This window comes from Eptesicus fuscus, chromosome 18 (genome assembly GCF_027574615.1).
Source record: "Eptesicus fuscus isolate TK198812 chromosome 18, DD_ASM_mEF_20220401, whole genome shotgun sequence".
Taxonomy (NCBI): Eukaryota; Metazoa; Chordata; class Mammalia; order Chiroptera; family Vespertilionidae; genus Eptesicus; species Eptesicus fuscus.
Genome location: NC_072490.1, coordinates 47,418,209 through 47,438,831, shown reverse-complemented (window position 1 = coordinate 47,438,831; position 20,623 = coordinate 47,418,209). Strand labels below are relative to the sequence as shown.

Genomic DNA, 20,623 nt, shown 5'->3' with positions numbered 1-20,623 from the left:
TAGCTGGGTCTCTTTTGGATTAGGAACTCGATGGGCTCTTTGTTTATTTGTTTGTCTGTTTGTTTTAGTGTTAAATGCATTTCCCTCAATGGGGAATATAAAAATATAATGCAGTCTGGTCTGATCCAGTGGTCTCTCGGAAGCTACAGTTTCTGAAACATTTGAAGGATTACTTACGAGAAAGAATTGTTTCTCAGATTAAGCAATGAAGAGGCATATGTGCCAATCACTCTCTCACCAAGTATCCCTGAAGGCCTACTCTGTAGGAAACACTGTGGATGGACCGGGGTGCCAGTGAACCTGTCTGCTAGGGAATAGTTCCTGTCTTCTAAGAATGTTTTCCCTGCTAAGCATTCTTTTTATGTCGTTCTCCCGTTTCCTGCCTCACGTTTCCTCTCTATTTTCTCCCACAAAAGAGTCTCTCTGTCGCACATGTGTTTGCCTTCACCTGGTGTCTGTGAAGTGCGGGTTTCTTCATTGGCTTGGCCAGCTGTACTGACCCTCTGAAGGAAGTTGGAGTTCCAGTGGCTCTCCAGTGGCATAAACAAACCCACAGCTGGAATCCCGACTTTCCGGGACCGCTGGAACTTGTCCTGGGAGGACCCTGTTCACGTGTGAGTGTGGGTTTCAGCCTAGTCACCCTGTGGGATAGATACTTGGTGTGCTCTCTCCTCGCTCACGTGCTGGTAGAATGTACATGTGTGGAGGGTATAAATGATCGATCTCACTTGTGGTTTTCCAGCAGATCTCCAATAAATTGCAGATCTTTAATATTACTTTCCGATCTACTCTAAAAAGCGTTTCACCGAGTTTTTGAAGTGATTCTCATAGCAGAGTATATATGTAGTTTTAAAAAGTATCTCTCTTTGGGGATGATCCTTAAATACTAGTATTTCTTTTGGCTGCTGAGTGCACTTTATTCCATTTCTTTGCAATATCCCTCCAACGCTTAACACTGAGGAGCACTGTTTCAGCATTACCATTTGGCCTGTCCCCACTCCCATGTTTGCACCTTATGAGTGACAGAACTTCCTTTTTCAATACTCCCGTAACTAGAATTATTTAAATTACACATGTTTCTTTGTACCTCCAGGACAATAGCAATAATACTAGATTTTTAGAATGGTTACTCAGAGACCTTTCAAGACCTAGACCTGACTTCCATGGCATTAGAAAGGGGGGAAGGGAGTCTTGGAAAAATATTTTTATTGGTTTTTAATTGATAAATGGCAGATACTTAGTATGCATGCTGGCATTCTTCCCAACCTCATGGCCACGCAAACTAATAAACCCCTCCATTCTTCCCTCCTGATCTCTGCCAGGGCCTCTGAATCCTCTTCCACACACCGCTCTAAGCTTCTACTACATGACAGCGGGAGTTAGCAAAAGAGGTGAAACCTATTTAACCAACTTGCTCTTTTGCTGTAAGGATGAATGATGAGAGAGCCCCTGCCGACCGGCAGTGATGGTGTGGTACCCACTGAACAACCAACGAGGCTGGTGCCGTGGAAAAGGAGAGAGGGCTTTGGGGTCTCACATGGCAGTTAAGTGTTCTAGTCCGTAAGTGACATATCACATTTGCTCACAAATCCTCGGCCAGAATTCCTTCAGCTTCACCCAACCACTAAGATCCAGGACACATAATTCTATCACGTGCCTGGACATGGCAAGAGCTTCAAGTAGTTGGCAAATAGCACTAATGATCGCCACATCCCATTTGATGCATTTCAATGTTTAATTTCTCAGCATAGTTCATTTACTAGAATGCCCTCTTGCTTTGCTCATATAATAGGATGCTTCCTTTTTGTTTAAAAAGCAGAAACCTTCTTCCAGTATCTCTATGTTTAGGCAAGTGATGCTCAGGATTCCCAGTGAGCACCCCTGAAGTATTTGTCCTGTGCAATGTTCTACAGAGAAAGAAACAAGTATAATACTAATAGTTTTATTCTTGACCAAATATGAGAAATGCTACATAGTGTCTCTTCTTCTTGGCAAGTCAGAATGAACATTAGCACATTAAGTATCTGGATGAGTAGTGCCGTAAATAAACTTATTTTACTTCATTTCACTCAGTGTTTCTTCATGATTTTTTGACCAGGAGATTGTTTTCCTGTGTGGCGTCTAATAACATTTCATGGACCCAGCATTCTGGTGAGTCACTGTAGCGATCACTGCAGTAGGTACATGAAGACTTTTATGAGCGTGGGAGGCATTGAAACAGCGAAGACAGTTTTACCACATGGCCCTAGCTGGGACTTTTACTTTATAACTCTGTGACCTTGGCTATATAGTTTCACGTGTTCAGTTTCAACTTCTGAATGTGGAGAAACAGGCATGATTTTATCTACTTTAAAGGGCATAGTAGGCCGCGAACATTTATTATATATTCTTTCTTTCCCCTTCTGATATTATTTACTTTACCCATAAGTTTAGTTTCATATAAGCATAACTCTTGCCAATTCCAGTTCTCTTAGGATAATCAACACAGGATTCCTCCGCCTTGAAGAATTCAAGAATCACGTGTGAAATTTAAACCAAAGAATCTGCCGCCAGACTGCGGCTCCTTTTTTCTTTTCCTTTCTTTGAAAGCAGCCTGTTTACTTGTCCCTGTGAATGTGGCTCTCACCTCTGAGCAGCCGGTGCAGTGCAGGGATTCTGGGATTGCTCAAGGCGGATCTGCCTAGAGCAGGATTCCTGGCTCCTGTGCCCATGGGTGATTGACAGCTCACTGTATCTTTGGCCCAAAGTGTTCTCCAGGACAAAACATGGAAATTCTTGTAGATATTCATGCTTGCCTCCAAGTAGGAACAGAGTACTACCATTATCTTAATCACACTGTCCTGGAATTGAACACATTCTGAAAATCAAATTTGCTTAAAATTGTATCCATGCCATTAATGTTTATGGTTGATGCATATATCATGGTCTTCATGGAGTTACTGAAATGCTTATGTTAATATCCAGTAAAGAAAGGTGTGGCCCAAACTGGCAAGATGCTTGGTCAGAATTGTATTTCTTAATTTAGGGGGTTAATATTTCTACCTTTCTGATAAGAAAATTCACAGACGTGCCTACATTAATGAATAGTAGATTATTTATTGAGATGCCACCTATTTTGGTACAAAGCTCCACAACTGTGCTATTGGCATTAAATAAATTGAATCTTCTCTGTAAAAACACCTCATAGCCCATCCTGTTATTTTTGAAGTGACATTAAGAATTACTTTAAATAGTAGGTCTGGGATTATTTAGTAGAGCAAATAATTCATTATTCATTACAAGGGTCTGCAGAAGTCCTCTCTGCAAGCAAAGAGGTTCCTTGCATGTCACTGAACTGCTTATTGATCTGCAGTAGAAATGAATATAGACTCTTTATTATTAGTTTAGAAGAGTGACTAATCCTTTGTCGTGTCATTTGATACAGACTTACTCCATATTCATATATACACATGCTGACCAGCCTCATCAAAATCAATGATATTTTGATGGTTTGCTTTATTTTACTGACTTTTACAATCAGAATCCCTAGAATAGATCATATATAAAAAAATAAATGGGAGCAAGTCTGAGCAAGTCTGAAAATAATATTCTGCTGTCTTCTTGAATTAATCATCTAAATTAGTACATTTCCATTTCTCTGTCATGACTCTGTACTTAAATATTTCATATTTGTCATGGAAATGCTCATACAATTATTTTTAATCATCAATTATTATCCTTGATGAGCAAGTTTTGAACTTATCAAATTTATTTTGAATAAAAAGTGTAGCAACATAACGAATATTTGATGCAGTTGGGCAGAGTCTCACTTTCACAGAATCTCACTTTGTTCCTCACCCACCAAACCTTTACGATTGTTTCCATGGTTCATGAGGCTATATGGGAGCCATAGAAGGGACACATCCATCTCTTGTTCCATGCCCATTGGTGATGACTGCTCAGAGGTCAGGATTGACAAAGATTCTGAGTCTCTATGGATCAAAGAGAGAATTATGCCATTGAGTGTTGCTATGTGCCAGAGGTTTAGCATTAGAACATGTGGCTGAGGTGCAACATTTTGTCATCTGATGTGTAATAAAAATAACTTTGGTTTGGGAAGCCAAACAGATGAATTTCAATTCCAATTGTGTCCCTAACTGTGTGACTTTGAACAAATCAATGAATTTTTCTAACTCCCATTTTTTTCCCAACAAAGAAACTACGAGGGTAGATAATGCTTAAGATCCATCCCAGCTCTAAAATGCCTTGGTTGTATTCACTCACTAGGACATGCAAGATACCTTGGGCACCTGTTAATTTGCAAAATCCCCAGAACTTCTTTCAGAATTACCAACTTTGGTAGATTGTTATAATAATGGCCCTCGATACTACATGAATGTGAGTGCTCATACCTCTTTTCAATGTGGTCTTTCCCCTCCTCCTATCAGGAGATGGAATTTAAGAGCATGGATAGTAGAGGCCCAGAGCACCCATCTGAGCCAACTGAAAGCAGGTGCACAAGTGAGCCCAGGTGAGACCAGCAGCAAAAACTACCCACAGAATCATGATAAGAAAACAAATCAAGGTTACATTAAGCCCCTGTGTTTTCGGGGTAGTTCAGTATGTGGCAATAGGTAATAGACACAGAAGCTCAGAAGTCAGTCCGTGGCTCTCCTGGGTTTGGAAGGCCTGACGGTAGCATCTGGCTATCAGCTGGGGGATCTCAGTTCTCCTCCATGTAACTCTTATTCTCCAACGGGCTAGCTGGACTGTTTACAGCATGCTTATCTCAGGGTCCAAGAGAACGAAAAACAGAAGATACAAATTCTGATAATGCCTGAACATGGAAAGTCACAAGCAACACTTCTACCACATCCCACTGATCAAAGCAAGTCACAGGCCAGCCCAGATTCAAGGGGCGGGGACACAGACTCTGCCTCTCAATGCAAAGAGGAGCAAAGCCACTTTGCAAAGGGGCATGTAGGATGGGAAGGATTCTTGCAGTAATGTTTGTCAATAATCTACCACAACAACTTTAGGTTCTTGACTAGTGCAAAGATTCTATCTGATTTCTTTAACTGTGTGTATTCTGGGTTAGCTGTGTGTCAGCAAGAGTTCACTGCGGGGCCTGGCTTATTGTCACAACACTGTCATGTGGCAAAAAACACTGTTTACATCCAAAAGGACAGAGACAGTCACTTCTAGCTTGGTGGTGAAAGTGGAGAGGAAGAGAAGGGGAAAAAGGCATTATCAGGTTTCTAGTAGTCCTTGGTGATATAAATGATGCTATGAGGAAGTCAATGACTCCCAATAATTAGACTGTCCAAAAGCAAAGGGATTTTTCAGTGTGTCTGACAGTGTAATCTGTTGGCATCGATTGTAATATCTAACCTTACTTGAGTCTGGCAGCCCAGGGTAGCCGAAGTTACCTTGAAGCAACCCAAGCTCAAAGATGGAAAAGGGCCAAAATTCCTGGACTTGCTTCCTCCCCCTTATTCCCCGGTGCAAGGTAGTTCTCTCATTTCTGATGTGCTTACTCACAGGTCCCTGTTAGGACGAGGGCATATGGACCACCTTCTCTGCCCGGCACTGCGACCCCCTTCCACCAGGGGGATTGCATGTCGCCTCTGCTTTCTTCATTCAAGGCTAGGCGTTTCAAAGCCTTTAGCAGTTTTGCATAATATCTTTGAATTTCATTAAATCCCTGATTCTCTTCCATGAAGAGAGGGACTCTGGGAATGGAGGACATACTTTTAGTAGGAGGGTAAGCAGAGACTGGTCATGAGAGTTATAAAAAGCACGCATCATAGAGCTGTGGTTGGTAATGTGGACTTCGGAATCAGACAGGCTTGGGTTGAAGTCTAGAGTTCGTCTCATATTGGGTGTATGCTGTCTTGCACAAGTTTGTTATCCTATCTAATATCCTATCTAATAAAAGAGTAATATGCAAATTGACCATCACTCCAACACACAAGATGGCTGCCCCCATGTGGACACAAGATGGCTGCCACAAGATGGCCAGCAGGGGAGGACAGTTGGGAGGGATCAGGCCAGCAGGGGAGGTCAGTTGTGGACCATCAGGCCAGCAGGGGAGGGCAGTTGGGAGGAACCAGGCCAGCAGAGGAGGGAAGTTGGGGGTGACCAGGCCTGCAAGGGAGGGCAGTTAGGGGCAATCAGGCTGGCAGGGGAGCAGTTAGGCATCAATCAGGTTGGCAGGTGAATGGTTAGGGGGTGATTAGGCTGGCAGGCAGAAACAGTTAAGGGCAATCAGGAAGGCAGGTAGGCGAGCAGTTGGGAGCCAGTAGTCCTGGATTGTGAGAGGGATGTCCGACTGCCTGTTTAGGCCAGGGGTCCCAGATTGGAGAGGGTGCAGGCTGGGCTGAGGGACACCCCCCCTCCCCCATGCACGAATTTCGTGCATCGGGCCTCTAGTTTTCTATAAGTTGCAATTTTCTCAAATGCAAAATAGGAATTATAAAAGTGTTTTATGGGTTGGTTGGAAAGATTAAGTAAATGCAAATACATATATAAATGAAAGAGTGATTTCGGTCAAAGGAGGAATGCCTGACAACTAACCATAAGTTATTAGACCATTTTCAAGAACTGAATTGGTCCAAATTTGGAGAAATAGTTGCTGATTTTAGAAAATTGAAATGCAAGCCCATCCTGAACAATTTATCTAACCCCTGGGCAGAGTTAGATGCTGCCTCCTCTGTGCTCCCACAACATTCTGTACTGATTTCTATCAATGGCACTCATCTGTGTTGTAATGATCTGTTTACACTGCATGGCAGTTTGGGACATTAGTGTGTGAACTCTTCAAGGTCAGTTACTCCGCTGTATTCATCTTGGCATCCTCAATTGTAGTACAAGCCCTGGATGAGAGAGGCTTTAGTGTGGGATGGATGGATGAGTCGGTCAATCTTGTTTGAATTACTCCCCCGTTTGTAAAGTCCTCTTTAGCTTTCATCTGCAGTAAGAAGTCTTCTTTGACTTTTCTCTACTACAAGGAATCTCTGTTGACTAAAAGAACTAAATTATAACGATTATCTTTCTTTTCTTTTACTAAATGTTATTACTAAGTGGATGTCTCTACTTTAGATGGTAGGGAGAGACCAGATTCCACTTGCTAATCTCTTTCACAGGTTTTCATGTGTGAGGTGTACTGGATCAACATATATTAAATTCATTTAATATGTGAATCCTCCCTTCCACTCTCTCTAAAAATAAATAGGGGAAAAAATCCTCAGGTAAGGATTAACAAAATAAATTCATTTGAATAGATTCACTTCTTTAAGGTTATCATTGCATGTTGGCTAAAGAGTCTCCTCAGAGGTGTTAATTTCAAGCAACCCAGGGGAAGTGTGTTCTTATAGCCTATGTATGATATGAGAATTGTCCATTAACAAAGCCTAAGAGTCTCCATATTAAATTACACTGCATCTGTGATTTTACCTTAAAATCATTGGCATATAAACAGTGGTAGTTGAATTATAAGCGCTGTCTGCTATTCTTCAGAAATAATTTGCTTTCCCTGAATTGTTTGTCTAGGAGAAACATGAGGCACATACCTACCATCTTCCAGCAATATGGTGTTTTCTTCTAAGGCCTACGCACTTATTTTGAGAAAGTACTTTTATTCTCAGATGAATGTGTAAATAGCACACGGCTTTGGTGTTCTCGTTTGTTTACAGACGATATGCTGCATTTTCCCAATTAGGGATGCCAGAAACTGCTTTTGCTTGTGTTGGGCAGAAATACTCATGATTTATTTCATGGTGTCAATACCGTAACGTTTTCTGGTTGTGATTGCTCCTGTGTGTGTGTGTGTGTGTGTGTGTGTGTGTGTGTGTGTGTGTGATTGCTCTTGAAAGTCTCAGAAGCATTGTAGAAGGTCATGTGTGTATGTATTTGTATGCATAAGTGTGTATATGTATTATACCCACACATATATGATGATTGCAAATAAAGATATGCTTTACCATGCTCAGATATTTTTCTTGGACAGTTAAATTTTGTGAGGCACTTTAATCTTTATCCAATATGCTAGTAAGCTAGCATTACAGTCCTCAATTTAGGGAAACAAGACTAGGCCCCCAGGACTTCCCATTTCCCTTAGTTAGCTCTTTCGAATTCGACTCCTCTATACCAGGAGTTGACACTTTAAGGCCCATGGGCCAAATCTGGCCAGCCTCCTCTTTTTGTTTATAGCCACACATACTAGTGTTTGCACTGTCTATGGCTGCTTAGGCATCTGGCCCACCAAACCCTAAATATTTACATCTGGTCCTTTGCAGAAAAAGTTTGCTTACCTGCTCTAAATCCTTTATGAACCCGTTTATATGTCCAGGTAGCCATGGACTGATCTATCCAATTCGGAGTTTACTCATGGTTACCCTGGAACCCTTGCCTTACGAAGTTGCCCCAGGTTTCTCTGCTTCTATGCGTCATCTGTGCCTCCCCTAGTACTGCAGCCCTCTGCCTCAGTGCCTGCAGCCTGGACTGGAGGACAGGAGCAGCTTCTTTCCCCGCTTTGCTATCCCGGAGCCTCACATAGTGTCTATGCTAACTGGTGCTCACAGTTTGCTGAATGGTAAAATGAATTACATTTCCTATTTGTAGTATAAAGCAGTATTTTTCTATACATAGTTTATCTGAGATTCTGAATATTCTAGAAACCACTTCTTTCTAATTATAAAAGGATATTTAAAAAGGATTTTACCTTCATAATTATATTTCCTTTGGGCTCATATGAAAATTAGTTTACATTACAAATGAGTTTACATTTCCCTAGCTCTCATCCAAAATTAGTTCTAACTATGCTGGATATTAAGGATAAATCTCTTTGAATTAAAAAAAAAATCATGCAAACTATCCCAATCATGTATAGATAATTGAAAAGTAAGTGAATTTCCTCGGGGTTTTAGTACTCCAAGGTGACTGATATTGGGGTCTGGTTTATTATTTATTCATTCATTCCAGCAATACTTATTAAATGTCTCTGGTGGTATAGGCGGTGATGAAATATCAGTAAATAAGACTTAAGTTTTCACTCTTGTCGAGTTTATTTTCTCATCTGGGAAGGTGGCAACCGACCAAGAAAACTACCAGGTGGTGGCAAAGGCCAAGGAAAGATTAACATAGGGTGATGTAAGAGTGAGTAAACAGTTTAAACCACCCAGCAGTTAAGTGTTCCATTGAGAGAGTGGCATTGGAATCAGAATCTGAATAATAAGAAAGAAGGTACCATGTGAATTTCAGGAAGAACACACAGCCAGGATAATGGCTGCATATCTGGGAAGGAGCTTACTGTGTTTGAGGAACAGAAAGAAAGCAAACGTGGCAGGTGTACTGTGTGAAGGAGAGAGGGTAGGAAAGGGGACGGTGCGGGGCAGGAGGGCATTAGTCAGGATGTGGCCTGTGGTGAGGTTTAGGGAGAGGCTCTTTTCTGTTATGGCATTAAAGTGGGGGTGGGGAACCTTTTTGCTGCCAAGGTTTGGATATTTGAGTATCTATAACATCATTCATTCACGGGCCATACAAAATTATCAACTTAACAATTAGCCTGCTATATTTGGTCAAGCATTTAATGAACTCATCCCTAATGCCTTGGCAGGGCCAGACCAAATGGTTTATGGGCTTTATATGGCCCGCAGGCCAGATGTTTCCACTCCTGTTAGGAACCGAAGGACAGTGGTTGGTCCTGACTTTCTGATTAGTCTCTAGAATGGCCCAGGGAGTGTGGCTAGTCAACCTGCTACTGGCCAGGTCAACTGCTCACACAGCCCAGAGCTCCAGAACTTCACCCTGTGTAGCTCCAGACCCATCAACTGCCTCTAGAATTGTGTGCAGCCCACCTTTGCGGCCACTTCCAGGTTGAGATGCCTCTTTGGCCATCCTCTGAGTTCTAACAAAATAAAGAAAAATGAGCATCCATCACCCATATGAACACTTCACCCATATGAAAAGTGGTTTTGTTTATCTTATTATTTGCATAGAAATGTGTGTGTGTGTGTGTGTGTGTGTGTGTGTGTGTGTGTGTGTGTTATGTGCAGATAAAATGACTTACTAACAAAGGGTTGGATTGCAGAGTATGTATATATCAGGGCAGTGTTGCCTAAATAGGCTGGTGAAAAATAGTCACCTAGATGAGAATGTGTTTAGCCTGTTTAACTGTTTTGTGATATGTTGTATTACTTATTAATGTTTGATTAAAATAATAAATGTATGAGGTAGATTACCCTGTGGTTGGATATACTGCACAGGATAAAACATCTGACAAATTCAGACATTTTTATTTGGTTCCATAAATATTTTAAATCATTAGACATTTGGACAAGCCAATCCTTAGCATTAGATTCACAAAATGGACATTTAATATGATAAGATTTTTTATGGCACTGATAAAACCCTTTCAGATGTCATTGATATTACTGAAGTTACAAAGATTGTCAGATTCATTCCACCAGTTTTCACAGTAAGTAATTGTTTAAATAAAATGTTGTTTCTTCCCCACCCTGTTTCTTTGTGTGGACAGCCTACCATGGCCGTCATGATGGCTGGACGCTTGCAGGGTCCTCACCTTGCTGTGGTTTGGTGAAGTCAGGGCCCAGGGTGGGTGTAAATTAATGCAAGAAGGAGGAGGATGGGGAAAGGTCTCTTTTAACAAAGAAAAGCAGCTCAGGGGGAGTGGAGACTTGCGATCTGCTAAAAGGAAATGAAAGGAAATTCTTCATTTCTAAACGGTTCATTGACCCATGATAATAAAACAGCCCTGCCAAAGAAGGATAATTATCTTTTTAAGTATCAGATGCCCTGTGGGTGAAGGCCTCCCTTCTCTCTTGAAAAATGAGCTCAGATTAAACAAATGCTCCTTTTCCCAGTTTACTGTTGACATGAACTTCCTGATTATGAGAAAAATTAATCAGTTTTCCCTCTTTTTTCCCCTCTTCTCTTATGGAAAGCAAACCTGTCTGGCTGAGCTCACTGCATTTCCCCTGGGGCCTGAGTCCTATCAATGGTGTGATGGGCTAAAATGCTCGAGGTTCTGGGGAGATTGTGGAATTGTGGTTTTATTATGACCTTTAGCTGCTTAGCTCCAGGCAGCAGCATGTTCTCTTAAAACAACAAGAAAAAAGGAAAAAAGGAACAGAAAAGAACACTAAAGTGCTTTTTACCTCCTGCTGGTAGCTAAAAATTAAACAAAAGTTAATATACCTTTTTTTTCCAAATCCTCACCTGAAGATATGTTTTTATTGATTTTTGAGAGAGAGGAAGGAAGGGAGGGAGGCAGGGAGAGAAAAAGGGAGAAAAACATCAATATGACAGATTGCCTCCCCTACACACCCTGACCAGGAATCAAACCTACAACCTTTTGGTGTATGGGATGACCAAGCTACCAACCAACCAAGCCACCAGGCCAGAGCAAAAGTTAATATAACTTATGTATGTATGCATACGTGTGCATAAGTATATATATGTATATACCCACACATATATGATGATTTCAAATACAAAAGGTAACTGAAGTTTTATTAATGATGTGACATTGAATATTAAATTGCTATCAACAAATGATCAAATTTATATAAAATTTTTCTCTAGATCTTGTTTGCTTGTTCAGACTAATAATGCAAATATGTTGATTTGTCTAACTTATAGAATGCATTAAGATACTTTTATCTGCAAGAGCAGGGAATCCTTTTCGTAAATTAATGATTTACCTTTAACTGCCTTTTTTTTTTCAATACTTTAAAAAAAATTATTTTAGAGAGAGAGAAAGGGAGAGGGAGAGAGAAGCATCAATCGACTGCTTCCTTCATGCCCCCTACTGTGGATCTAGCACACAACTGGAGCATGTGCCCTAACTGGGAACTGAACCAGTGACCTCTTGGTGCATGGGACATTGCTCAACCAACTGAGCCACACTGGCTAGGGCCTTTTAACTGCCTTCTTGAATTCTTAATAATCAGTTTGCAGAATCCTTGTCATAAATTGTTCAACCACATGACACATCTATTGGTTATAGGTGAAATGCACTGTTTTCAGAATGTCTAAATTGGTTTAAAAAATAAATAAAACTACTATTGTATTTTCATTACATATTTCTTCTAAGAGATATTGAAATTAAAATTTTAATCATGATGCTCTTATTAGAGACACCAACTGGCTATTCTAGTCGCTTTTCCAGCCCAGTGCCTTGGGCTGCTTAAGAGGCCAGAGCTTTAGAATAAGGTCAGGAAATAATAGACCAGAAGATAGCTTGCCTCTTGGCATAATTATCTCAGCCAGCACTCGAGTCTCTCTGAAACACTAATGTTCCTTGCTCTTCTAAGAATTTCTCCAGCTTACCACAGCTTCTTCTTCAAAGTGCAATAATCCAAGTCTGTAAGTCTTCTTTGAACCCCTTGGAGTTCGGTGGTTGGTAAATATTTGTTTCTTGGTTTTTTTTTGTCTTTGAGAGTTCGGTCATGAGCAAAAGGGATGTACTAATGTGGGCATACACTTTCTGGTAAAAATACTTTCCCAAACAAGCAGAGTGACCCTTAACAGACCTCACTGCAGATGTCCTGGTGTGTCCCCTTCGGCCAGTGGAGCGCTTCCGAGATCTGCGTCCCGATGAAGTGGCTGATCTGTTTCAGGCAACCCAGAGGGTCGGCACGGTGGTGGAAAAGCATTTCCAGGGGACTTCTCTTACTTTTGCTATGCAGGTGAGTGAACAGATGCTCAGAGATTAGTTTTCTTCCTTTTCAAATCCTAGCACTGGGCTTTGCCCCCCTTTGAACTGGCCACCCCACTGGGAAGGCAGCTGTGGTTATTCATGTCTGATATAAGAGCAGAAAAGGATGGAACTAATCCAGGACCACCCTACTTTCCATGGACCCCACGGTAGACTATGGAATATCAGCTGAGATAATGTGGCAGCATTGCTTACAAGATAGGTGGGCGTAACGGACATGTAACTTAATGGGCTTTCCAGCATTCCATACCTTTCACTAGAGCTAGGGCTGGGTGAGTCATTTTCATTCCATGGTGACTGTGTTTTAAACACTGCCTGGTTAGCTCTGCTCAACTTCCAGTCGAGTTGAGATATGCAAGTGGTGGTGCCTGGCCTGCAGAGAGCAGACTTTTCCTCTGTCCATAAATCAAGTCTCAGTGATTGATTATGAATTGGTCAGACTCTACATGGATTGAATAGTTTGTGTGGCCAGCCTCCTAGTAAAGAAATGAGACCCTCAATCCCTAGAGACCCTTAGGCAGAGGTGAGTCAACACTTGTCAAACAGTGCCCCGTGGGTATCAATACATATTAAAGTCCTTGTAGCCTAGAAAGTTGGTGACTCTACAATAAGCCTTTGGGAAATAAAATGGATTATGGATTATTCCACAACATGAGACCTTATACTCGGTGCTTTAGCTGAACTGAATAGTTAACATCCTTCCTCTGCCCTCCTCCGCTCTCTACCAAATGGAACAGATAAAGAAAGTCACGGTTTTCAGGTTATGAAAGGCTCTGACTAGAAATGCTCATCTGCTTCTCATAAAAAGTTCTTTTTGGCCACTGTGTCTGTGTTAATAGTATTTAAACTTCCCTGTAAAACTCGTGTGTGTGTGTGTGTGTGTGTGTGTGTGTGTGTGTGTGTGTGTGTGTGTTGTATGTCAAACCTCAAACAGTTAGGCTCAGGGTGGGTTGATCAAACTTGTGCTGCAAATCTTGTTTCCAGAAGGACCAAATGAAAGCACCTGGGAAGACAGCTGCCAGTGTTTAATGAAATACTAACAGGAAATCCACACATACAGAAAATGGCTAGTACTGGGTATCTCACACGATTCACTACACAGTTAATTCCATAAATACAGAACTGACTTGTGCTTTGAGTACCTTCAAGCTTCTTTTAACTTCACCCCACAGTAAGATATATATATATTCATTTCACAATCATGTATAGCCCCCCATGTGCATACATATAGGAACCCAGCATTTCAGAAGACAATGTTTACCCATTCTATACATTCTAATAGTTTTTGTTCTATTATCTGATTTCTTTTGTTTTTAGTGTTGACAACCCATTCCGTTGACTTCCTGACCTTCTGATGGGTTGTGATTCCAAGTTTGAAAACCACAGGTTATACAGGCCTGGCCCCACCGCAGGGCAAGATTCCCCATCCCATTAGTGTAGGTCACAGTGGTAGAAAGACTTGCCTAAAGTTGCAATGCTCTAGTTCAGTTTGAATTTCTGATTGTAAACACATTGCTTGTTCTGCGACCCCAAAGCTGCTCAGCCCTCACTTTGACTTGGTATGATGCCTGGTGACCGGGTGAGGTTGCTCATTTTCAACTAAGCAAATACTTTTGTTGGGCTTCAGAAAGCTGAGAGAAGGAGCCAGAATGGGCAAAAGGCCCGGCTGCAATGAACACTCCCATCTCTCTCCCCCAAGGTCAGAACAGCCAGGGAGGGCAGGCTCTGGGATGCCAGTCCCATAAGAGACAGCCCATATTCTTGCTTAATGAAATATGTTTATAGCAGATTTCCTGAGAAGAGATTTAAAGTCGTCAGACCTTAATTAAACTACATCTGATTTAAAGATAACCAAAACATGTGATACTTCACCTCCCTGAACATTTCAGCTTTCCTTTAATGCAACTGAAACCATAGCCAAGAGCATGAAAAGTAGCAAGTGGTTTGCTCACTGGATAATTTATGTCATTTTTATACATAACTTCTGACTTACTCTCAGGTAGAAATGGAGAACTGCTTGGTCCCACACATTTGAAGCAAATGGTTCCCATGAGAATAATGTAAATGAACACACAATGAAATTGGACCTAAATTATTAACAGGGGATATTTCTGAATAAGCTGGAGACACCAGCTCTGTTCTCACCTCTGTGTTTTTTCCTTCCTTGTAGGATGGCCCCGAAGCCGGACAGACTGTGAAGGTGAGTGCTTATTATATGCATACAAATTAATAAGGGGCGATTATGAGAACTAATAGAAACTCACACTGAGTCATGGCAGCACATTGCTGTTTCATTGTGTTATCTTCGAGGTCAGAGAGACCCTCCGTGTTAGGGACATAAATCCTGACATTAAAAACTGTGCCAAGCAATATGTTTCCCATTAGTTTACAAGACGTTTACCTTTTGTAATAAAGTCATTATTGTGCACATGCTAAAACAGAAACTAAAGCAAGGAGTCTTAAAACAGAGATTACGGTCACAGGACTTCATGTGTGGCCGTGCCCAGGAAAGAGCACATGTACTGGCTGGGTGTGGATTTGTGGGTCCCCTAGGAGCCTGGGCATCTTTGACACCCCTTCGGGCTTCCACACAGTCAGCGTTGCCTCTGCGTTTTCCAGTGAAGGGCTCAGGGATGTGGGAGCCCCTGGTTGTCCCTTCACTCCTCGCCCCTGCTTCTCTCTGTCCTCTCAGCCTCCCTTTGTACTCAATACCAAATTCTAACCTAATGGGGTCAGTGGAGCTCCAAGAGGGGTTTTTAAGAGTGCAGGAAGAGGAAAGGAGGATTTGTTAGGATAGCCCCTGCTTCCCCAGGAAAGTGAAAGACTAAGCACCTGCTGATGCCAAAGCTGAGTGTCAGCCCCTTCATACAAATGCAAATTCCTATACAGTTAGTCCCCTGCTTAAGTCTTAGAAAAGGCTCATCCTCCCCCCACTCTGGTGCTAGAAATCAGAAGCTAATCAGGCTGGGGTTCTAGTGTTATACTTTGCAAAGTAGGAATCTGGGGCTCTGACCCTGGCTGTCAGTGTGTAAGGTAATGCTTGGGTCAAACAATGCCAAATAAACGTATTTCTCTTTCGATCTTAGTTTGTATGTGCCTTTAATGTTTAACTTGGCTACTGTGGAACTTTTAAAATAGAATATCTAGGAAGTACTTTTGCGCAGGGAATGTCCTATAAGGACTGTCACCGGACTCCTTTTGATAGAAAAGAGAGCTGGCTCCCTGACTGTCCAGACCTGTGGTGTGATAGGGCAGAGGGGACTCCCAGCCTTCCTCCACCTCGCTGCCCACACCGTGCCAGGCTTGTATAGTGCAGATGCAAACAGAAAGAGTATGATCGGAGCAGCTGCTTTTTGAAACTGCTTAAAATGCAAAGCACACATGCCTAAACCTGGTTACTAGCTTTTTGTAAAGAACGCAATATTCAAATGTAAATCCCAGCAACACCAGATTAGTTAGATGCATTATGCAATATCTATTTGATGAAATTTCTTCAGCCCTTGAAAGTGACACTATAGAGGCACAGCTGGTAGCATGGGAGAAAGTACAAACCAAATCAGGGGAATGCACAGATTGGTAATAGGCACACACTACACATATCCAATATGTATATGAACATATAGGCTACAGGATCTCCAAATCTCATTTCATAGTTCTGAAGGGGACATTAAAATTAGCTCCTGTACAAGCAGGCTCTGGGTAGAGACAGAAAGCAGATGAGTGGTTCCCAGGGGCTGGAGAGCGAGAGTCGGGGAGTGACTGCTTGTGGGTAGGAGTTTTTGTGGAGTGATGAAGATGTGGTGGCATTAGGTATTGGTGGTGGCTGTGCAACTTTGAGAACATTCTAAAAAATACTAAATTGTACACCTTCACATGGTGAATTTTATGGTATTTGGAGTACATCTCCATTAAAAATAATAAAACATATTTCAAACAAACAAACAAACAAACAAACAAACAAAAAAAAAGCAAGCCTCCTGGGCTTACCATGTTTGCAAGCCCTCTGACTACAATAGTGACTATTTCTGATGTCCCAAATATCTGGCCAAGTTTTTTAAGTAGTTTTGTTAACTTCAACAGTGAGGATAGAGTAATTCTTGGCATGTAGTGTCCATATATAAAATGAGGAATATGGTTATCATCACCACCATTATTATTTAGCTTAATTTTTTTTTACAGTTCTACTTTTAAAAAAAATCAGTAGATTATATTGTCTTGGACATTTTTCAATTGTTTCTAACTGATCACAGAATGTTCCTTATATGAATTACTGCACATACTAAACCATCTCTAATTCTTTGTGGAATATAAAATGGTTAAAAGAAAACAACCATATGCATACATATAAAAACCTCAGTGGGTGACAGAGTTTGAAAATTGTCCTTTTAGACCAAATCTGAATCTCTAAAGTTGACTCATCTATGTTTTTCCAAGTGTAATTCTTACACCACCTACATGAAAATTGATTTTGGTGTTAGTTTTTAAAAGAAAGTTGATGCCCAATACTTATTCTAAACCTACTGGTTTAGAATCTGTGGTGGGGCTTGGGGATCTTCATGGTCCATGAGCACACCCATGATTCTTTTCAGAGCGTATGCACAGTAGGTGGTGATGGCTGCATCAGCTTGACCAGTGGAAGTCAGCCTTGTAGCAGGCCGTCCCTCCAGGCAGCAAAGCAGCATCTTCCATAGTCAGCCATCCAGTTCGGAAACTGCACTTCAAGGCCGAGCCCTTCATGTTTTGAAATCCACACGGTTGCACATTGCCGGGCAGCATTTGCCAGCCTGCCCTGGAAAGCACCGTGACCCTTCTCGCATTCGCCTCTGCGTCTGTCTGCTGCTTGGTATCCGCGTGATGCCAGGGCTCCAAACCATTTCTGTCTCATGCTGGGTGGTAATAGCCACAAGCCCAGTAATGATCTCTTCCCCAAAGCTACTGCTGTTACTGTCAACGCCTGTGTGCCACGGAGATCGCCTCGTGAACACAGAGGCACTTTAGTGTTTTTGTTTCAGGGGCTTTAAATTTTGCTTTGCAAAGAAACGAGGGTGTAGGGGGAGAGGGAAATATCGAGGTAAAAAAGCAACCGCTTGGTTCTTGATTGATTATTAACTCTGCTTTGGAGGTTAAAACTAGCGGAGCTCTGCTCTCCGTCAGGCGACTATTGCAGAGATTTGGGTGTCCCTTGGAGTCGAAAAAACAACCTCTTTTTTCTGGTCTCAGCCATATATCACCATATCACCTTACTCACGCATAGCCGTGATCGCTGCATTTATCAGCCTAACCTGACACCCCTCCCATTGGAAGCAGCATCCCCCCACACCCCGAAACTCCTTACTGTCAGTTGCCTTACTTGATTTCCTTCAAGGCATTCTCCACTGACTTTTATCTGTGTTTTTGTCCCTGTACCCATGTTGTTCCTGCAGTCCCTCCAGACTGGGAGCTGCCTGAGTACCTGCATTTTGTCGTTGGTTGTTCACTTTGGATCTCCTGGGGGGTGTGGGGAGGAGATGGAGATGACAATGGGACTTCCCATGACAGAACAAATCACTGCTCCTGTTTCTACCTTCAGTTGACATGAAGTAGCAGATGATATGTACTTGTCTTCCAGTTTGCAGTCAGGGGTCTGGGTTTCCTGGAATTTCCATCAAGAATATCCCGAGTTCCAAGGTGTCACTGACAAAGAACAAAATTTCCACTATTCAAGTACCAAAACCATACTCCAAAATGTGATTCCCGCTAGCCAGGTCCTTAAGGCAATGTTCAGCTCTCTAACAGGGATGCTGCTGAGTAAGTTTAGTGTCAGCTATCTTTTAGAATAATTGAGTGGGAGGGAGTTTTAGGTATATTAAGGAGAGAGATTTGTGGCAAGAAGATAATCTACAATCTCATAAGAGCTATTGATAGATTATGCTTGCTTACACTCTTCTGTGTTTATGGTGCTTGAATCCTCCACTTAGATATTTAATTTTAAGGTATTAATGCAGTGGGAAGTGTTTCTTAATAACCATTGAGATATTAGCAATTACTTTCAGATTGCTTAGGGAAGAACAAGAAAAGGATTCTTTAAGGAAGTGTGATTAAAACAAACAAAAGAAAGAAACTAAACTCTTTCGTTCACTGAGGAGTTTCTGTGGTCCTAGAACAGATTTTCTACATGGAGATTTGGTAATCACTTTTTTCTTTTTTTGTTAATACTCATCTGAAGAAATTGTTTCCATTGCTTTTCAGAGAGAGTAGAAGTGGGGAGGGAGAGAAAGAGAGAGAAACATTGATGTAATAGAGACACATTGACTGATTGCCTCCTGCACTCACCCCAACCAGGGCTGGGGAGCAAACCCGAAACTCAGCCCTTGACTAGGAATCAAACCAGTGACCCTTTGGTGCTCAGGCCAACACTCTAACCATTGAACAACACTGGGCAGGGTGGTAATCGTTTTAATTCCTGAACACAAAGAACATTTTAATTCTTCATAAAGTCCAGCAGTTAATGTAGTTTGGTGTCAGTCAGAGGTTCCATAGCAATATTAGTTCTACTAAATTACTAGCTGTGTGCCTTTGGGCCAGTTGCTTAACCCCTCTGAACATGCATTTCCACATTTCTCAAATGGGGGAAACCCTACTTATTGTACTGAGTGATGGTGAGAAGAAACCTACATGAACAGATACAGCCTACCATATACTGTCCCTGGGGCTTTATATATGTTTCTTAATTGTAATCTGACCTTTAGTTCCTTAATTAAAATCATACCCTTAGTTTCTTAGGTGAAAGCTAGGCTTCAGGAGACTGTACCTGGCATTGGGATTGTTTGTGGCCTTGATGAGTTGATTTACTTATTATACACTGAATTCTCTCACTCTTACTTACTGCCTTTTAAGCTTAAGTTCTTGAGAAATTTTTCTCTTGAACATATGAATTACACTATTTGGATATCTAGTTTGAACTTGCTATAAAGTGACCCCTTGAACATTCAGAAATCTGTCTTGTTAATTGGGAGGAAAATCTCTATCCTGATATTTTTAGCCTCCAGTAATGAGCAAGACATGGTTCTGAACCAATAGTACTTCACAATGACTTGAACTTGGTTTTCACAGAACAGAAACCTGCCTGCCCCCTGTGCAGAGTTGAGTTAGTAGGTGGGGTGTGGGAGCCAGGACTCTGCATTATAAGAGACCCTCTCAGTGACTCCCATGCCCATGTCCCTCCAGTGCAAAGCCACTTACCAGAGAAGTGACAAAATGAGGAGGGATTTCCAAATAGCAGCTTGATTTCAACCCAAAGAGATTCTGTGCGCACAGAAAGGAGAAATCGACAGTTTAAGAATGAAAATGATTTCACTTGACTGTTATTTATTAATTTCATCTAGAGACATTTCAAGAGAGCAATAATTTGTCAGAAAACTTTTCTCCTTTGATTAAAGCCGAGATGAAAGTGCCTTGCCTAACTTGACACCTAATGCATGGATTTACTGTGGGAAGAATTAGTATCTTCAGGATGGAGTAGCTTTTATGTCGTGGAATTGCCTTACAATTTACATCTCTGCTCGCAGAATGAATCCAATTTGCCTGAGTTCGGTAAATCAAAAACAATTTCTGTGCTTAGGGGTTTGGGTGTACATGTGGGAGGGGGACGCCTCTAAGCCTCCCCCACCCCCTTTGGCAAGTACATGTCTCCAGCCCTCCCTCCCCTCCTAGTGACTTGGAGTTAAAACCCCTGGGCCCTGGCTCTCCAGCCAGTGCAGGGACCATGGCCTTCTTGTCTCCTATGGGAAATTTCTCTCTCCTACTAAACCCTCAAGTCCTCTTCTAAATAGCTATTAACTCGTTGCATTTTTCCATTTCTAATTGGTTAATTTTTATTCACATGATGCCATTTGGGTCAAAGCACTGAAAGAAAGATTAACCAAG

At 41.7% G+C, this 20,623-nt stretch overlaps 1 protein-coding gene across 1 annotated transcript in view; it reads left to right on the top strand.

The window, feature by feature from the left end:
* The window catches only part of FHIT (fragile histidine triad diadenosine triphosphatase), a 1,079,335-nt gene that overhangs the window by 813,917 nt on the left and 244,795 nt on the right, over positions 1-20,623 (top strand). Inside the window, exons 4-5 of the mRNA XM_008146282.3 lie at positions 12,544-12,689; positions 14,889-14,918. Coding sequence (XP_008144504.1) covers positions 12,544-12,689; positions 14,889-14,918 — 176 coding nt within the window. The remainder of the gene's footprint in view (positions 1-12,543; positions 12,690-14,888; positions 14,919-20,623) is intronic.